This window comes from Taudactylus pleione, unplaced genomic scaffold (genome assembly GCF_031769625.1).
Source record: "Taudactylus pleione unplaced genomic scaffold, aTauple2 ptg000113l, whole genome shotgun sequence".
Taxonomy (NCBI): domain Eukaryota; kingdom Metazoa; phylum Chordata; class Amphibia; order Anura; family Myobatrachidae; genus Taudactylus; species Taudactylus pleione.
This window is the reverse complement of record NW_028284515.1, coordinates 10,279,812-10,296,195: the sequence shown is the minus strand read 5'-3', so window position 1 is coordinate 10,296,195 and position 16,384 is coordinate 10,279,812. Positions and strand designations below refer to the sequence as shown.

General features: G+C 44.2%; 1 protein-coding gene across 1 annotated transcript in view; it reads right to left on the bottom strand.

Moving 5' to 3' along the window:
* Positions 1 to 16,384, bottom strand: part of SYNE2 (spectrin repeat containing nuclear envelope protein 2) — a 455,935-nt gene that overhangs the window by 275,884 nt on the left and 163,667 nt on the right. The window contains exons 30-34 of the mRNA XM_088471237.1: positions 12,925 to 13,095; positions 11,384 to 11,534; positions 5,567 to 5,725; positions 3,402 to 3,563; positions 328 to 429 (exon numbers count right to left, since the gene is read on the bottom strand). Coding sequence (XP_088327363.1) covers positions 328 to 429; positions 3,402 to 3,563; positions 5,567 to 5,725; positions 11,384 to 11,534; positions 12,925 to 13,095 — 745 coding nt within the window. The remainder of the gene's footprint in view (positions 1 to 327; positions 430 to 3,401; positions 3,564 to 5,566; positions 5,726 to 11,383; positions 11,535 to 12,924; positions 13,096 to 16,384) is intronic.

Genomic DNA, 16,384 nt, shown 5'->3' with positions numbered 1-16,384 from the left:
AGGCAGTGTACATTTACTTATCTACAGTAGGCACTGCTCCTCTACTTGTCTACAGCAGGCAGTGTTCCTCCACGTAACTACAGCAGGCAGTGTACATTTACTTATCTACAGTAGGCAGTGTTCCTCTAATTATCTACTTGAGGTTCATGCACACATGTAAAACACATCAAAACAAGGAGCAGTGGGAAACCAGACAACATCAGTTAATAATTTTACATCATGAAAATGTAATAAAAACGAGGTTCAAAAATTTGATAAATTTACATGCACAATATGACAACATCCTATTCTCATTTAGTCTCTGCTACCTAATTCCTTCTTTTTTACCTGTAGTTCCAAAAGAGGTTCATGACTTTGTAAAAGGTACTGTATCTCTGCTGATTTCTTATTGATTTCTTCCAAATGTTTTTCTTGGTTTTGAAGCTCAGTCTGAAACATTAAAAATAGAAGATGTTATACACCAGTTAAGTCAAAAGCTGGGTACACATTAAACAATGTGATGGGCGACTCCCCTCGCCGATGGACCAACATGTCAGGCGGCCGGTACACATTATACAATCCGGCGGCAGACCGCCCAATATGTCAGCCCCTGACGCATCCCACTGCATGGGGTCTTCAGCCGTATCGTCAGGTTGAGATGCATGTAGGGACGACCTGACGATGTGGCTGACCACCAAACGGGAGCGCGCAACAGCCGTCATAGTGGCTACACACTAGATGATTTTGAAAATATGTTGGCCCAATCCATCAGAATCAGGCATATCGTCCAAGAAATCGTGTAATGTGTACCCAGCTTTAGACGGAGAGTAACAGTTAGTAAACCTATTACAAGGGGAGTACACGATTTTAAAGAATGGGCTATAAGATTGTGTGTCCTAAAAAATATGATTTTCCCAACCCAAACTCAGCATTACAACATATTTAGGGCCCGATTCAGACTCACTCGCGAGCGGCTGTCCGCTCGCAAGTGGGTCGATGGTCTGCACTGCGCATGCGCACGACGGAGGGAGCTCCGTCGTGCGCATGCGCGAGATGCGACGAGCGAAGGACTTTCCTTCGCTCGTAGTGTCTGATCAAAGGGGGCGTGCTGTCGATGTTGATTGGGCGTGCCTGCCAGACGGAGGCATTTCCAAGGGAACGCCTACCGTCAGAAGCCGGCCCCACTGACATCACTAGTGATGTCAGTGGGAGTGATTTTGGCTCTGATAGAGACAAAATCACTCCTGGCCTTGCGGTTGAAAAACTCAACCGCAGGCTTCTGCTCGCAGTGGCGATGGTCGCGATGGTCAAGACCATCGCGACCGTCATCCTGCACGCTCGTATATGCTGTGGGTGGTGACCCACAGCTATACGAGCGTCCAGGAGGACGCTCCATATTTATGGAGGTGGGCCCTGATTCAGAGCGAGCGCTCTGGTCAGAGCGTCCGGCTCTGAATCAGGGCCTTAGTATTTTAAATAATTACTCACAGAATATTGTTTAAGTCTTAATATGTTTCTATTCTATTTTTGACAGGCAGTTTAACTGGACATTGCTATACCCACGGCAGATACTGGTGAGACGCAATTAAAAATAGGAGAGTGACAGTGCTGGGCACATAACCCTGTCCAGCTACACCATATATAATAAATAAATGCAGTAAGGTAGACTAATGATTTCCCTTAAATATGCACTGGGGCCCACAGTCCTTCCGACTCAGTGTTACCGGAGCCTCACATCCCTACTCTGTACTGTTGTGGGATCCTGCTCCTTCCACTTTCTAATGTTCAGTCCTTGGCTTCCTGCTTCGCTAACCCCCTCCCCACATTAAGACTATCACGAGTATCTCTTTTACATTTCACAGCCACACATATCTCCTGAAATACAGCTGTGAGTATTCTGCTGATGTCATTGACAATTTGTTTACTGACATTATTGAGGAAGCATGGATGAAAATGAGAATAATAATGATATAAAACAGGTGCTCTAACTCTGAAATGCACCTTTGCTCCCAACTCAGAATCAGGCCCTTAAGGGTCCCATTCATCTGAGACACAATTCCTCGTTCTGCTGACGTCAACCCAACGATCGACGAGCAAAACCGCCGGTCCATGGACATGACTTTTAGCGATCCATAGGCATTCGATATGATTTACCGCGGTTCAAATCCCGGCAACGCCAGCCCGACAGAGGAGGAAATCCTGATCATCCTAAAGGTAAGTATAAACTAATCTAATTCTACCCCCTAACCCTCCTTTAGGGTGCCTAACCCTAACCTCCCCCCCCCTGTGCCTAACCCTAATCCCCCCTCCAAGTGCCTAAACCTAACCCCCCCTTCCCCTCCACCTAAACTTAAGTCCCCCTGGGGGGTGCCTAACCCTAACCTCCCCCCCGGGGGTACCTAACCCTAACCCTCCCTCCCCCTAGCCTAACCCTAACCACCCGGGGGGTGCCTAACCTTAACCCTCCCTCCCCCTAGCCTAACCCTAAGTCCCCCCCGCGAGCCCCTAACTTAACACTCCACCCCCCCGCGCGGCTGTCGGCGGCCGGCGCCGGGCATCATTTCGATCGGGATGCCGGGCACCGGTTTCCTGGCGTAGGTAAAATGACAGGTGTCGAGATTTCGACGCCTGCCATTTAACCCTCACTGGAATTCAGTAGTCGGGAAGCCGGCTGTCGGCATTGCGTCAGCCGGCTTCCTGAACGTATACCATCCGTAGACGGAGCGGGGAAATTCAACATGTTAAATATCCCAGACTCGCCAATTCCGATAATTTTCAAGTCGGGATTGGGGCATCGAGATTTTTTGACATGTTGAATATTCCTGATCCCCCAGCCACAAGGTCGGCAGAAGGGGAAATTGCAGCAATCCGTCACATGTACGGGAACCATTAGTCCCAGTTCTAGACGACTGCCTCTTATTGTGCAGCGTGACTGGTTTTATGCTACTGCCGCTGCCACCGCTGATGGGATTTGTACAGACACCAAAATGCTGCATCGTTAATCTGCCGCTTTCCTTAATAAGGCGCGCCATCGGATGCACATCAGTTACACCATCGGACATTAGAGCAGCCCTACGGTTGCTCAGAATGTCAGTCGAAAAATGTCTGCCAGTGCAAATGCAAAAAAAGACGCAGTCGCTGGCTGCGACACACCTGGATCTTGCTAGCCACCCCTTGTAACAAACCAAAATACCCAATTAAATTGCCCCTCTCTGTGTCCAAATTCGTTCTGCATCCCCCGGCGGTAACCATCGGTATGCATGCGCAGTGTGACTAGGATGTATGCACAGCTGGAAAACATCTGCCGCTTGCAAACAAAATCGTCACTGCTCATCACGTACAGACACTGCAGGTGTCAGCGATACTTTGGTGCGCAGGTATTGACATCAATACACAGGTCACACAATAAAATACACACTTACATTTAACAATCGAACATCCTCAATTGTAAGGGATTTATTTTGAAAGAACTTCATTGTTAATGAGGACCACTGCTCAACTTCCTGGGAGAGATTGAGGATCTTGTTCCACAGGGAGACCGCACTTGCCAGGTTTTCATTACTGCTGTCAATCTTCTCACATATCTGTTGGGAAATTACATAAAGATCATCAGAAACTCAAAAGGTGAGAAGTTTGGGTCCATTTTAAAGGATCACTAGGAAGCAATGAATACATGATAATAATTCATGATGCAGAGTCCCTCCTACCAGCTGTAATGATGAGTAACACTGAGGGCAGCCTGTGCAGGGACCCATTAATCGTCTTAGCCAATTTCTGTCTTACTTCTTTTTATTTTCAGTTACTCATTTATTAACCATCAATGTAACTGATGGGCTCACAGTAATCAGTGCAACTCCGTCCGCAGACCTGCAGGTGGGGCCGCCATGCTTACATCTACTACAGAGGGCTGGGTTCCTGCCACCACAACTATTGCTAAAACACACTTACCCATGAAAATGTAAAACATACTCATTACCTACTCAGTGGACTCAATTATTTTTTGGATGGATCAGTATTTGTGGTAAATCAACTTATTATTCACTAAGAACAATTTGTAGCACTGGTTCAGGATGAATTGATTCACTTCATTCTCATAACATCAGCTCAGCCTACAATGTGGGTGTGTAGGTGACAGGTGCATTTTACATAGTACATACCACTCTTTGGGCAGCAGTCCTTTTATTACCTAATAGTTTAAAACAAAAACAGTCTAATGACAAAACAATATTCCCTCATTCTTGCTCTAAGTAAAAAGCATGCCCAGGGTGCCAGTTATCCACTGGGGAGCATCCTGTGTCCCTAGCACCACCCACCTGGTTCCAGTCAGTGATCTTAGTGCTTCTTTCTTGTCTAGAGAGCTGACAAAGAGTAAGACGAGACAGCTGATAGACAGTTAGGAGAGGCAGCTGATAGACAGTAAGGAGAGGCAGCTGATAGACAGTAAGGAGAGGCAGCTGATAGACAGTAAGGAGAGGCAGCTGATAGACAGTAAGGAGAGGCAGCTGATAGACAGTAAGGAGAGGCAGCTGATAGACAGTAAGGAGAGGCAGCTGATAGACAGTAAGGAGAGGCAGCTGATAGACAGTAAGGAGAGTCAGCTGATAGACAGTAAGGAGAAGCAGCTGATAGACAGTAAGGAGAAGCAGCTGATAGACAGTAAGGAGAGGCAGCTGATAGACAGTAAGGAGAGGCAGCTGATAGACAGTAAGAAGAATACGGTGTATAAAGACAGAGCTGCCTCACAAGGCAATTTGCATACTGGTCACTAATTAACATGCGGTTAGCTTGGTGGCTGCTCTAATGTTCATGTTCTCCCAGGTGAACAAAGGAGATTGTTTTTGGTTTTTTTAAGTATAAGATTTAAAATGAATTAAATAATAAGTACAAAAGTCCATATCAGCTTTATTAAATTTGATTTTCCTCTCCGATCTTTATTACAGCTTCCTAAATGGGTCTGCAAAACGAAAGTTTATGTTTAGATTCAGCAAGAAACGCAACTGCAAAGCAGCACGCAGACAGCTTTGCAATTGAGTCCTTGCAACAATGCAAATAGGAGGTGGTGTATGACACCCCCTGCTGCATTTGCGATCCCAGCACTGCGACCGAGGTCGCAGTGCTGGGATCACCATCGCAGTGGTCGCGATGGTGGACGGAGCTGGGCGGGCGACAGCTTACTCAGCCTGGTCGGCTTGGAAGCCCAGGATACTGCGCAGATCCTGGGCTTGCCACTCCCGGAAAACTGGGCGGATACGCCCCCATTTCCGGGAACGGTGTCCGACCTCACCCCCCCACCGCCCCTTAAATGTCTCTGCCTGTCAATCAGACAGAGGCATTCAAGGGCTAGCGTGCCTCTGTTAGCAGGACCCATTCTGCACACTCGTAGAATGGGCCCTGCGCATGTGCAGATTCCCGATAATAGTGAATCTGCGTTCAGCAGTGCACGCCAGAATTAGCCCCTTTGCACTGTTTGCATTGCATCAGTATATTTAATGTTACCCACATCATAATTATTAGGATTTCATGGAATTTCTAATTTTGTCTGGAAACTAAATCTTAAAAATAGTCAAATACAATGAGAAATACTCACATCCAACCACTTGTCAATGATCGTGTTGGCCTCTGCTTGGAATGGGGGATCTTTAAAGCTTTTAATTGTATTGATGTAACCTTGCAGCTTTTTGCAGATGCTGCTTATTTCTTCAACATTCTCTGAATGACCATCAATCTCCTGTTTCAATGCTTGCACCTGTAGGGAAGACCGGATTATAATGTACAAACACTCTGTGCATGGATATCACTCACATCAGCAAGTAACTACACTAGACGGAGTCTACCTGGAATCTAAGTATGAATAACACAACATACATGTCAGAGTAAAACACAAAATATTTAGTTATTATGCACTAAGATACATGGAATTTTCAACACCAATATCGGCTTGTCAAGTACCTCCACGAGGGTGGTTGGTCTTAATGAGATCTAAGTTGAGAATATCAACAACTAAATCAAACATGCAGTATTTGTTATTTACAGTGGCATAACTAGGGCAGGGCCGCCTGGGCTCGTGCCCTGGGCACCGTGGGACCGGCGGCGTGGGATGGGCGCTGCGCTGCTGGCCAGGGTACAGGCCCGCCCTAGTCAGCCACTGTAGTGCAGACCGCAGTGTTACACTGTTACACACACATCGTCGCCGGCGCTGGGTAGTACACTCGTACTACCCGGCGGCGATGTGTGTGTTTTCAGCAGCCAATGAGAGTCAGATAGACTCATTGGCTGCTGCGCCAACTGCCAGAGTCGGGCTGGAGCTCAATCATGAGCTCCGTCTTCCGGCTCCTGCAGTGGAACCCAGCGGGAAGGCAGAGGAGCAGACAGCGGTGGGCGCGGCAGGAACGGGGATTCAGGTAAGTGAAGTCAGTGTTATGTGTGTTTGTGTATGTACAGTATGTCTGTCTGTTTTATGCACTACGGAAGGCACTGTATAAGGGGCAACTCTTAGGGGGGGATCACTACTGGGGGCCTTCATAAAGGGAACCACTACTGGGGGCACTGTATAAGGGGCACAGCATAGGGGGATCACTGGGGGGGGGCACTGTGTAAGGGGCACTACTTGGGGCCTGCATAAGTGGGACCACTACTGAGGGTATTGTATAAAGGCACTACTGGGGGGCTTGCATAAGAGGGACCACTACTGAGGGCACTGCATACTGTATAAGGGGCATTACTGGGGGCCTGCATAAGGGGGACCACTACTGGGGGCACTGCATAGGGGGACTGTATAAGGGTGCACTACTGGAGGCACTTTATAAAGGGCACTACGGGGGCATTGTATAAAGGGCACCACTACATGGGACACTGCTACTGGGGACATTGCAAGAGGGGCACTACTACTCTGGGCATTAAGGTGCATATGGAATGGTAAGGAATGTTCCCAGAGTGACGACAAAGGGGTGTGTGCAATGTTGCCACGCCCCAATTTTTGGTGACCACACCCCTTGTGGCGTTTGACCACGCCCATTTTTCCACCGCGCTTGCTTTCGGCGCGGGCACATAGGGAGGGGACACTCCATTTTTCAATTTGCCCTGGACTCCAACTACCCTAGTTATGCCACTGGTTATTTAGCTTGTGTATAGGCAAACTGTTGCTGGGCTTGAGTGGCTTACCCCAATATATTGTAATAACTGCTATGCTTGTAGATGTACAACAACGCTCATTTCAGTGTGCTGCACACCCATTTGCTCAGGCTTGAGACGTCAAGAACTTTCACTTTTCACCCAAAGCACAGAAACTTTTAACTAGGTACGCTTACCAATGTACACACACCCTAAAGGTGGGTACACACTAAACAATATACTGTATCATCCAATATATCGCCTCAGACGGAACGACCATGGCATATTGAGTGGTCACATGATGCACTGCACATCAGATGGGACGATGCGGTATTAGGCGTGTAACGATATATCGTGCCGTCGTACATTGGTTTGTGCAGTGTCTTCGTTGATGGGATATATTGTTACATCGCATCGTCACGTCATCTGGTCATCTGGGTGTGTACTCTGTTTAATGGGCTCATGTGGAGTTGAAAACAAGTCTATTTGCAGAGCGCATGGTTAGTGTTTTCTGCAGAAAAAATGCAGGTGCATACTCAAAGCACTGTTTTCACTCTGTACAAGGGCCAGAACCAAGTGTACATAGCTATGTAGCGTTTTATGGAAACCGAAGTGCTGACAGAACTGCACGCTATACAGTGTTGTGAGCATATATAATTATGCCTGTTATCAGACGGATCTTTTGTATTGGGCTGATGCACATATGCTGGGGCCAACTTCAGTCTCCGCTGCTCCACCCCATCCCACCCTCTACTCTGTCCGGCACCGCCCCTTCTGTTCTGATCCCCGCTTAGCCCCGCCACTCCCTCTGTGCAGAAACATAGAAGATGTAAGCAGGGATGAGAATAGAGCAAGAATCTGGAAATAAAGTGTCCATCATATCTGTTTTATCATGTGCCATACACTTAGCCTGTGACTGGGGATCACTGTTACTGTAACACAAGAGTTATACTACCATCAAAATGCTGCATGCAGCGACCACAGATGGTCACTTACAAAGCGCAGAACAGCCAAAGTGCAACAGAGCTTAACAGAGCATATTTTTAGGGTATCGTGTGCCTCAGACGTCTTTAGAAAAGTGCAGTTAAATTTCTGTGAAAGGGTGTAGTGTCGTGAAACAAGGTAGCGAGACTGTCCTAATCTCCTGGTGCCTCACTTCATATAGACCTCAACGTACTCACAATTACTTTAACCCTAACGCTCCCCAGGTGTATAGTAGATTTTCTATTACAATTTGTCTATCTGCATAAGTGTAACAGAACCCAGGGCGCTGATGGTGCATCTAAGGGGGAAAATTGGCAGTTCAAAGGGGAAAGGGTGATGGCAAAAGTGGGCAAAGCCCCTACTCTTGGGTAATGTGATACTTTCTAGTAGCATTTTGATCACTTAACCCAAGCCGTAGTATTTGGAGGGGCGGTGGACTACAGACAACTAATACAACATCATTAGGCAGGTTACCCGTTTCGTCTGTATATGATAAACACTGTTATGAGGGTGATTGTATACTTAGGTATTAGCTTGGCAAGGGTCTCAGCTCCCTGAGTTATAGATCGTGACCCACCAGGTGAGATCACACAGAGATGACCCTGGTGGTAAGCAATCAAGTTTGCAGAATTGTCTCCCAAGAGTGGAGAGTAGATAAGCATCCGCATACAGTATATAGTGGGATAGTGGGTGTACATTGACTGCGCTTTGTAAATTACATCCACTGTGTTAGGCAATGATGGCAATTTAGTGCTTAGAGACTGTGGGGAAACAGAGACACCTAGAGTAAAAGTTTGGATTTTTTTTATCATCTAGGAAAAGCATAGTATATGGATTTACAATAGACAATACAGTCTCCTGCGGATTGCCTTGGTGGCATGAGCACACTTTTTCCTCCCAGAACACAAAAATACAACAACAAACAATTAAGTACACTGAAATGTTCTTTGTTTTCCTCTAATGTACTTTAACCCTCCTTTTGTTATACTATAGATTGGGGAAACAGAGGACTTTCATTTCTTGTGCACTGAATATGTAAGGTGTCACCCCCACTGCAATTTTGAAACATACAACAGTAACCCAAATACAAGCCAAATTGAGATTGAGCCTGAAAAAAAGTATAACTGCAATATATCATAGTTTTCACACAAACCATTTTTGAGAAAATCAGCTATAAACTGTATAATCACTGTGCGCCAGATGTACTAAGCTCTGGAAAGTGATAAACTACCAGCCACTCAGCTCCTAACTGTCATGTTATAGGCTGTGTTTGAAAAATGACAGTCAGGAGCTGATTGTTTGGTAGTTTATCACTCTCCAATTTATCACTTTCCAGAGCTTAGTACATCTGCCTGTGTCTTAAATTCCTTAGGCACTATTTTAATTAGCTGTTGGTGTGGGCAGAGGTGTCACATGTGACACCTTTGATGAGGATAAATACTTTATATGGCGTCCTCTTTTCATAAAATCATGCCGTCACTTAAAGTATTTATCCTCATCAGCCTGGTTTATCTATTGCGGTGGTGCCGAGGCGCTTCACCCGGGACCTGCATTGCTTGCGTGTAAGCTCACCACAACTATATCAGAGGGTGAGAGACTTTGGAGTTTTGGGCAGTTTTTCCTCTGTTTTTTGTGCAAGTTGTGCTGAATTCTTATGGAAAGTATTTTTATTTGTCTTATGTTGTAAATTGTGAATAAATTCATAGATTTTATTCTCTGTATTGGACATCTTTTTGGGATTGTGGCGCCTTACATGTATATATATTTTTACTTATGTGATCATTTACAGCCAATGTAGTGAAAGCTGGCAGTCTGAAAGGAATCGGTATGATTTACAGCCGTACTCATGCCCGGCGGTTGGAATCCCGACAGCGGCATCCGGGCAGAGGAGGAAATCCCGATCATCAAAGGTAAGTATTGTCTAACCTATTTCTACCCCCTAACCCTCCCTTAGGGGTGCCTAACACTAACCTTCCCCCCAGTGCCTAACCTTAATCCCCCCTCTAAGTGCCTACCGCTAACCCCCTCTTCCCCTAGCCTAAACCTAATCTCCCGGGGGGGGCGCCTAATTCCCCCCTGGGAACCCTAAACCTAACCCTCCCCCCCCCCACGCCGCTCTCGGCGTCCCTTCAGTCGGGATGCCGAACGTCAGGTTCCCGGCGTATGTCTAATGACAGGCGTCAGCATATCGACGCCTGGTCTATATAGAAGAAACTATACAACTGTAACACCTAATTAATATATTATATGTTTAGATATATGTTGCCAGTTTAAACATCTGCTAATGTATAGTAGTTAATATATGGAGAGTGTGCCCTGATGGCGCAGTAATGGGATTACAATGATGTGTGCATATACTGATATCTATAAATAATGTATAGTAGTTAATATATGGAGAGTGTGCCCTGATGGCGCAGTAATGGGATTACAATGATGTGTGCATATACTGATATCTATAAATAATGTATAGTAGTTAATATATGGAGAGTGTGCCCTGATGGCGCAGTAATGGGATTACAATGATGTGTGCATATACTGATATCTATAAATAATGTAGTGACTGCTGAACATTATTTATTTTTATAATTAGTCTTAAATCTTATACATGTCCACTCTTTTTCTTTTCATTTTATATCCATTGTCACTAATATAAGTTTTGAAATTGTAAAGTAAAATGTAGACATACTCAGCATGTTAATATTTATAGATATCAGTATATGCACACATCATTGTAATCCCATTACTGCGCCATCAGGGCACACTCTCCATATATTAATATTTCCCATGCAGTGTGGGTGGGAAGCACACTCGTACCCTGGGCTGCCAATAGGGATTAACAGAAAAATTCACATCAATCCCCTGAATGTTATTTAGTGTTTAGGAGCGCATTTGACTAACCATCCTAATGAATAGTTTTGTTTAGGTTGTATCATATTATAATAACTTGCGTAGATAATAAAATGCTCTTATTTTAGTGCTTTGTATGTTGCACATAGCTAATTATACATACAAAACTCCCTAATTCACCAATCTGCCAGAATAGATATTTACTTCTTTTGCAAGAACCTAGTGTGCAAAATGTGACCTGATCCAATCAGCATTGAGCTTCTAGCTGTTTAGTGCAGGTTAGGGAATTAAATATCTGATTGGTTGCTATGATCACTGCAAATTATGGACCTTAATTGTAACATTCATTAACGACTCTCAATATTTTTAGTGCACCAGAGAGGTAGAGGTGCTACCCTGTCATAAATGATGTTCCATAACGTCCAACACAAACCCAGCCTCGTGCACACATAAATAACACTACCTTCAACATAAGCTTTTGAAGATTTTCTTTTCCTACATAGGTTGATTGATGCGATATCATAGTCTCCGCTTTCTGAATCAAAGATGTCAGATTGGTCTTGTATCGTTGGAACATGCGGAGGAGCTCAATGATTACGTCACATTGCTGTTTACTAGAAGAGAGGATTTACAACTTTTTTTTTCTTCATAACATTTAATGTATTACCTTTAAAAGGAAGTCCCAGCAAAATGTTTAAAATAAAATGTATCACCCAATGAATAATGACTGATTAACAATTTTTATTTTTTGCAGCCTTTTATGAATAAATGAGCGTAAGTTGTCTTTAGCACTTCTACTTGTGTGCTGTAAATCCCTTCTGACATTTAGGAGCAAGAACAGATGGTAGTCTGAGCTCTCCTACTAAGCAGCTCTCTGCAAAACAGCAGTTAACTGTGAGATACTTAGGCAATAGGAGTTCGCTTCTAACAACATATTGATACAGCAGTAGCATTGCCTCTCCATTAGCTCCTGTCACTTCAGCAGTAATGTCTGTGCAAAAGGCCAAATAAAGCTGCCTCTCTAACAACCAGGTCACATCTGTATTCCTTTAGCTGATGCCAAGTGGGCCTGAGTACCTAATCAACTTATGGCTCCTCTTTTTTCTCCCTTCTGATCCTAGTAAGACGAAATGGTGGCGGATCCCTGCAAACCAGGGGCGTATTTATAATGGATGCAAGGTGTGCGGTGCACACAAGACCCTGGGTCCAGAGGGGCCCACACGCCACACACCCTGCACCAATTTAAAATATACATACCTCTCTGTCAGCCCAGCGCTTGCTTCAGAGAGCTATAGAAATCATCGGGAAAAAGGCCACCACCGCGGCTATTTTCCAGTGATTCCCGTATGCACAGTAGAGATGTCCCGGGAACTGCACCACCGGAGAGGAGGGGGCCCGATTGGAGTCTGCACACGGGCCCCTTCTTCTCTTAAAGTGCCTCTGCTACAAATCCTCATATCTTCAAGCTGCCAAGTTAATCCACTGCATCAGGATCAAAACCAGCCCTTTAATGACTAAGGGCCGTATTTATCAATATTATTTTTACAAAAAAAAAAAAAGTGATAAAAGGTGTCTTCCCACCCATTTCACATTATTTTCGTATTACATAAATGTATTAAAGGGCTTTTGGAGCAGTTTTTCGTGAAAAACTACTCCAAGTCCTTCAATTAACATATTTTTAGTAAGCAGATCGCATTTCCCATACTTGCTCTTCCATGCACGGACACCTGTATTTTTTCTGCGAAAAATACAGTGAAAAGTATGTGAAGTGGATTCACAGGAACAGAGCTTTATTGCAAGCTCTGTCCCTGCATAAGAAAATTGATGCATCCTTGTGATGTATTCAAGTATCGCATTGAGATATTGGGCGATTTTTATCACAGCCAATCCGTATCTGAGAGGTGGATTGTGATGAATATGCCTCCTAGTTTCCTGACAATACAAACGGTCTTCGAGCTCCGCAATGTTTTATAGCCCTGTGGTCCTCTAGCTGACGTGTCTCACCTCTGAGTGATGTGCTGCTTTGTGTCCTCCCTTAAATTCTCACACTCTTCCCATCCACCGAAGTCTTTTCTTTGTGAAGTCGGAAGAGGCTCCAGAAAGGCACCAGGGATGGACTCAATTTCCTGGGCAAATGAATCTAGCTTTTTCTCCAGCTCTAACAAGGAATTCATTCTGAAATGAGTAAGACAAGAAACTACTGAATTGGACAACACAATAGCAATCTTCTATGGGAATGAAATACAGGTCGTGTATTTTCTTGTACATCTGCCATAAACACATCATGTCGTACTATTATTTTATACCCTTAATATCTCTAAGCAGAAGTCCACTCAGAATAACGGGAATACTCCTAACTTCTGACAAGTAGAATGGTCACGTACAAGGGACCTCGCTATTTTAGTTAAACTTCCAACCAACTGTAGCCAATAAATTCTTCTGGCATTAAAACCTAGAAAACTATCTGTGTGTAGATAAAAATCATTCTGAGAGGAAACGTTTTTTAAAACGAATAAGTTCAGAGTAACGGGTAGATTTAGCTACTAGAAATGAAAAGCGCAGATGATGCCCATAGCAACCAATCAGATTATAGCTATCATTTCACTATTGCATTCTAGAAAATGATAGACATAAATAATCTGCTTGGTTGCTATGAGCAACACCTCCATTTCACTCTATTAAATCTAGGGCTAATTCCGAGTCACAAGCAAAGTGTCTGTAGTGTTGGGCAGCAGCATAAGCCTGATTTACTACCTTATGCTAATGCCAGTATATGTTTGCGGAGGTTCATGTGGGTGCAAGCGGAAACCTGTGCCACTCATTAGGATTCAGTACCCTGTGCGATATGATTCTGAACAGCACACAATGCTGATATTTGTGCAAAGGTCAATGTTTTTCAACTGCGCATGCATCTAGGGCACTTAAAAGTATTCAGAGGTGGGCGCTATAGCACAGCCATTGCGTTATTGTACACAGCGGCTGTGGGAAATTATGCTAAAGCTGCAGGAGACGTCTTATGTAAAAAGAAGCCCACTAGCGACTTCTCTGATCTGCTGCTGTGCCTGAAAACTCAACACTGGATAAACTACGTGAACATCGGACATAAGAGTAACCCACAGGTTACTCGAGATGTCCGGTGCAACTATGCTTCTGGGGACAGTGAAGCTTCATCCAAGGACGCAGCCACTGGCTCCGGCGCGGCCAGAAAACAGGGCGGACACCCCCCGTTTTCTGGAACGCTGCCCGTTGTTGGCCCCAAACCTCAGCAGCATGTCAATCATGCTGTGGCTCTTGGGACAGTGCGACATCATCCCCGGAGGGATAATAGTGGTTGTGGAAATATGCGAGTGCTAATCTCAGCCTTCCATTTGTTCTCCACTGTGCAATGGAATGTACGAGCGGTGATACTCCCCCCTTTCAGGCATGTGTCCGTGCATTTGTGATGGAGATTGTAAACACTCTTACATCGGCGGCGTAACATCAGTCTTACCATTGACATTTGCGGAGACACATCAATAACATGCCCATGAAAAGGCCCCTTTTTGCAATCACTTAAGGTCACCTCCCAGATCGCAAACCCCTTCTCAAGTGTTGGCGATGCCGTATGCAATTGTGAACACCATCGGACACTTGGGTTCGTGCATGCGCAGTAATGGTTTCCAGGACTTTTTGTGCATGCGCAGTAGCAAAAAATTGCTCAACTTAGGGAACTTCAACGCTGCGTCCGTCTCTGCAGAGCCAGAGTTGTAGTAGCAATTGAGACGCATGTTCTGAGAAATGTATTAAGAGTTAAATGGGCGGAGACTGGGTGGTGGCTAATCAGATGCACGGAGATGTACAGTCTAATGAGTGTGGCATAACTGGTTGCCAACGTAGAGGCTTAAGTACTCACATTGGAGGCTGTACTCTGATGGAGAATCTGCACCTAGCCTGGGGACTGGTGCAAGTATCGACAGTGCTTCCGATTTTAGCGTCTAAAGAAGCACGTGGGAGTACCAGTCCTTGCACATTCAGATGCATGTTGTATATATATATCCACACAACACGGCGGCAATCGTGAAAATTCAATGTCCGAAAAAAAGAACTAGGACACAACTACTTGGACACACACAAGTACAAACACAAGTAGTTGTGTCCTAGTACTTTTTTTCTAGAATTTTCATCAGTGCCACCGTGTTGTGTGGATATTTTAATATATATACCTCGAAAACGTTAGAAGAGAATATACATCGTTTTTCCTTGTTGCTGTCTCCGAGTGCCAGTTCTTTCTCCTTCTGGATATTGTTTTTGCTACTGGATGCACCGGAGCAAGTTGTCCCTTTATTCTTTTGAGTGCCGGCAGATTGTGTCTTTTCTATATATATATATATAGAAATATATATATATATATATATATATATATATATATATAGCAAAAGTTCCGGCACTCACATCATAGAGTCCCAGCAGCGGGATGCAGCCTCCCAAACCAGTAAACCAGTCCTTCTATAAATCCAGAGTATTTCCCAATATAGGAAAAAACAGAGGGCACTCACCAAAGTAGTAATGCTTTATTCATTTAATCATATAGATACAATCCAAGCAGCATCATAGTATCGTCATCAACGTTTCAGTCCCGTAAGACCTTTGTCAAGATTGCAGCATATTATGCATCATATAACTAACAGCAGCATACATCCAGCAGCAATAACTATGTGTGACAAGCATGGATGTATTGCTGCTGTTGGTTATATGATGATGACGATACTATGATGCTGCTTGGATTATCTTTATATGATTAAATGAAAAAGCATTACTACTTTGGTGAGTGCCCTCTGTTTTTTCCTATATTGGGAAATACTCTGGAGATGTGTATATATATATATATATATATATATATATTTATTAATATACTGTATATATATTCATAAACATATTGGGGTGGATTCTGAGTTGCACACTGCTGCGAACGCTTAAGCGTTTTAATTGCCGTAGAAAAAACACCAACACAGATAGTAGCGCTATTGATGAAATTATATAGAAAAATTGTAAAAATAGAATCAATTCGGTGCCGATAAAATGAACAATAGTTTAATAATTAAGTATTAAAAATGCAATATTATAGTGTAAGTAGGCATCTCTACCCACTTCTTTCGAGAAATTAGAGGTACAGATCCTGTTGTCATGGATCTCTAGGGTCAGATCCAGGAAAGAGATCCGCCTAGTGTCAAAACAATGAGTAAACTGTAAATTGAAAGAATTAGTGTTTAAAAAAGTGACAAACTGGTGCGCTGAGGTGGCATCCCCATCCCAAATGAAAAATAAATCCTAGGAAATACCTTTGTTTTGACAGGCTAATTTGAATCATGTGACTATAAGACGTAGACTGATGTTGACCATGTGATAACAACACATGATCGGACCAACACGCACACCCACCCGATTGTGATGGGCTGATTTATGTACCACATGATCGCACACCACG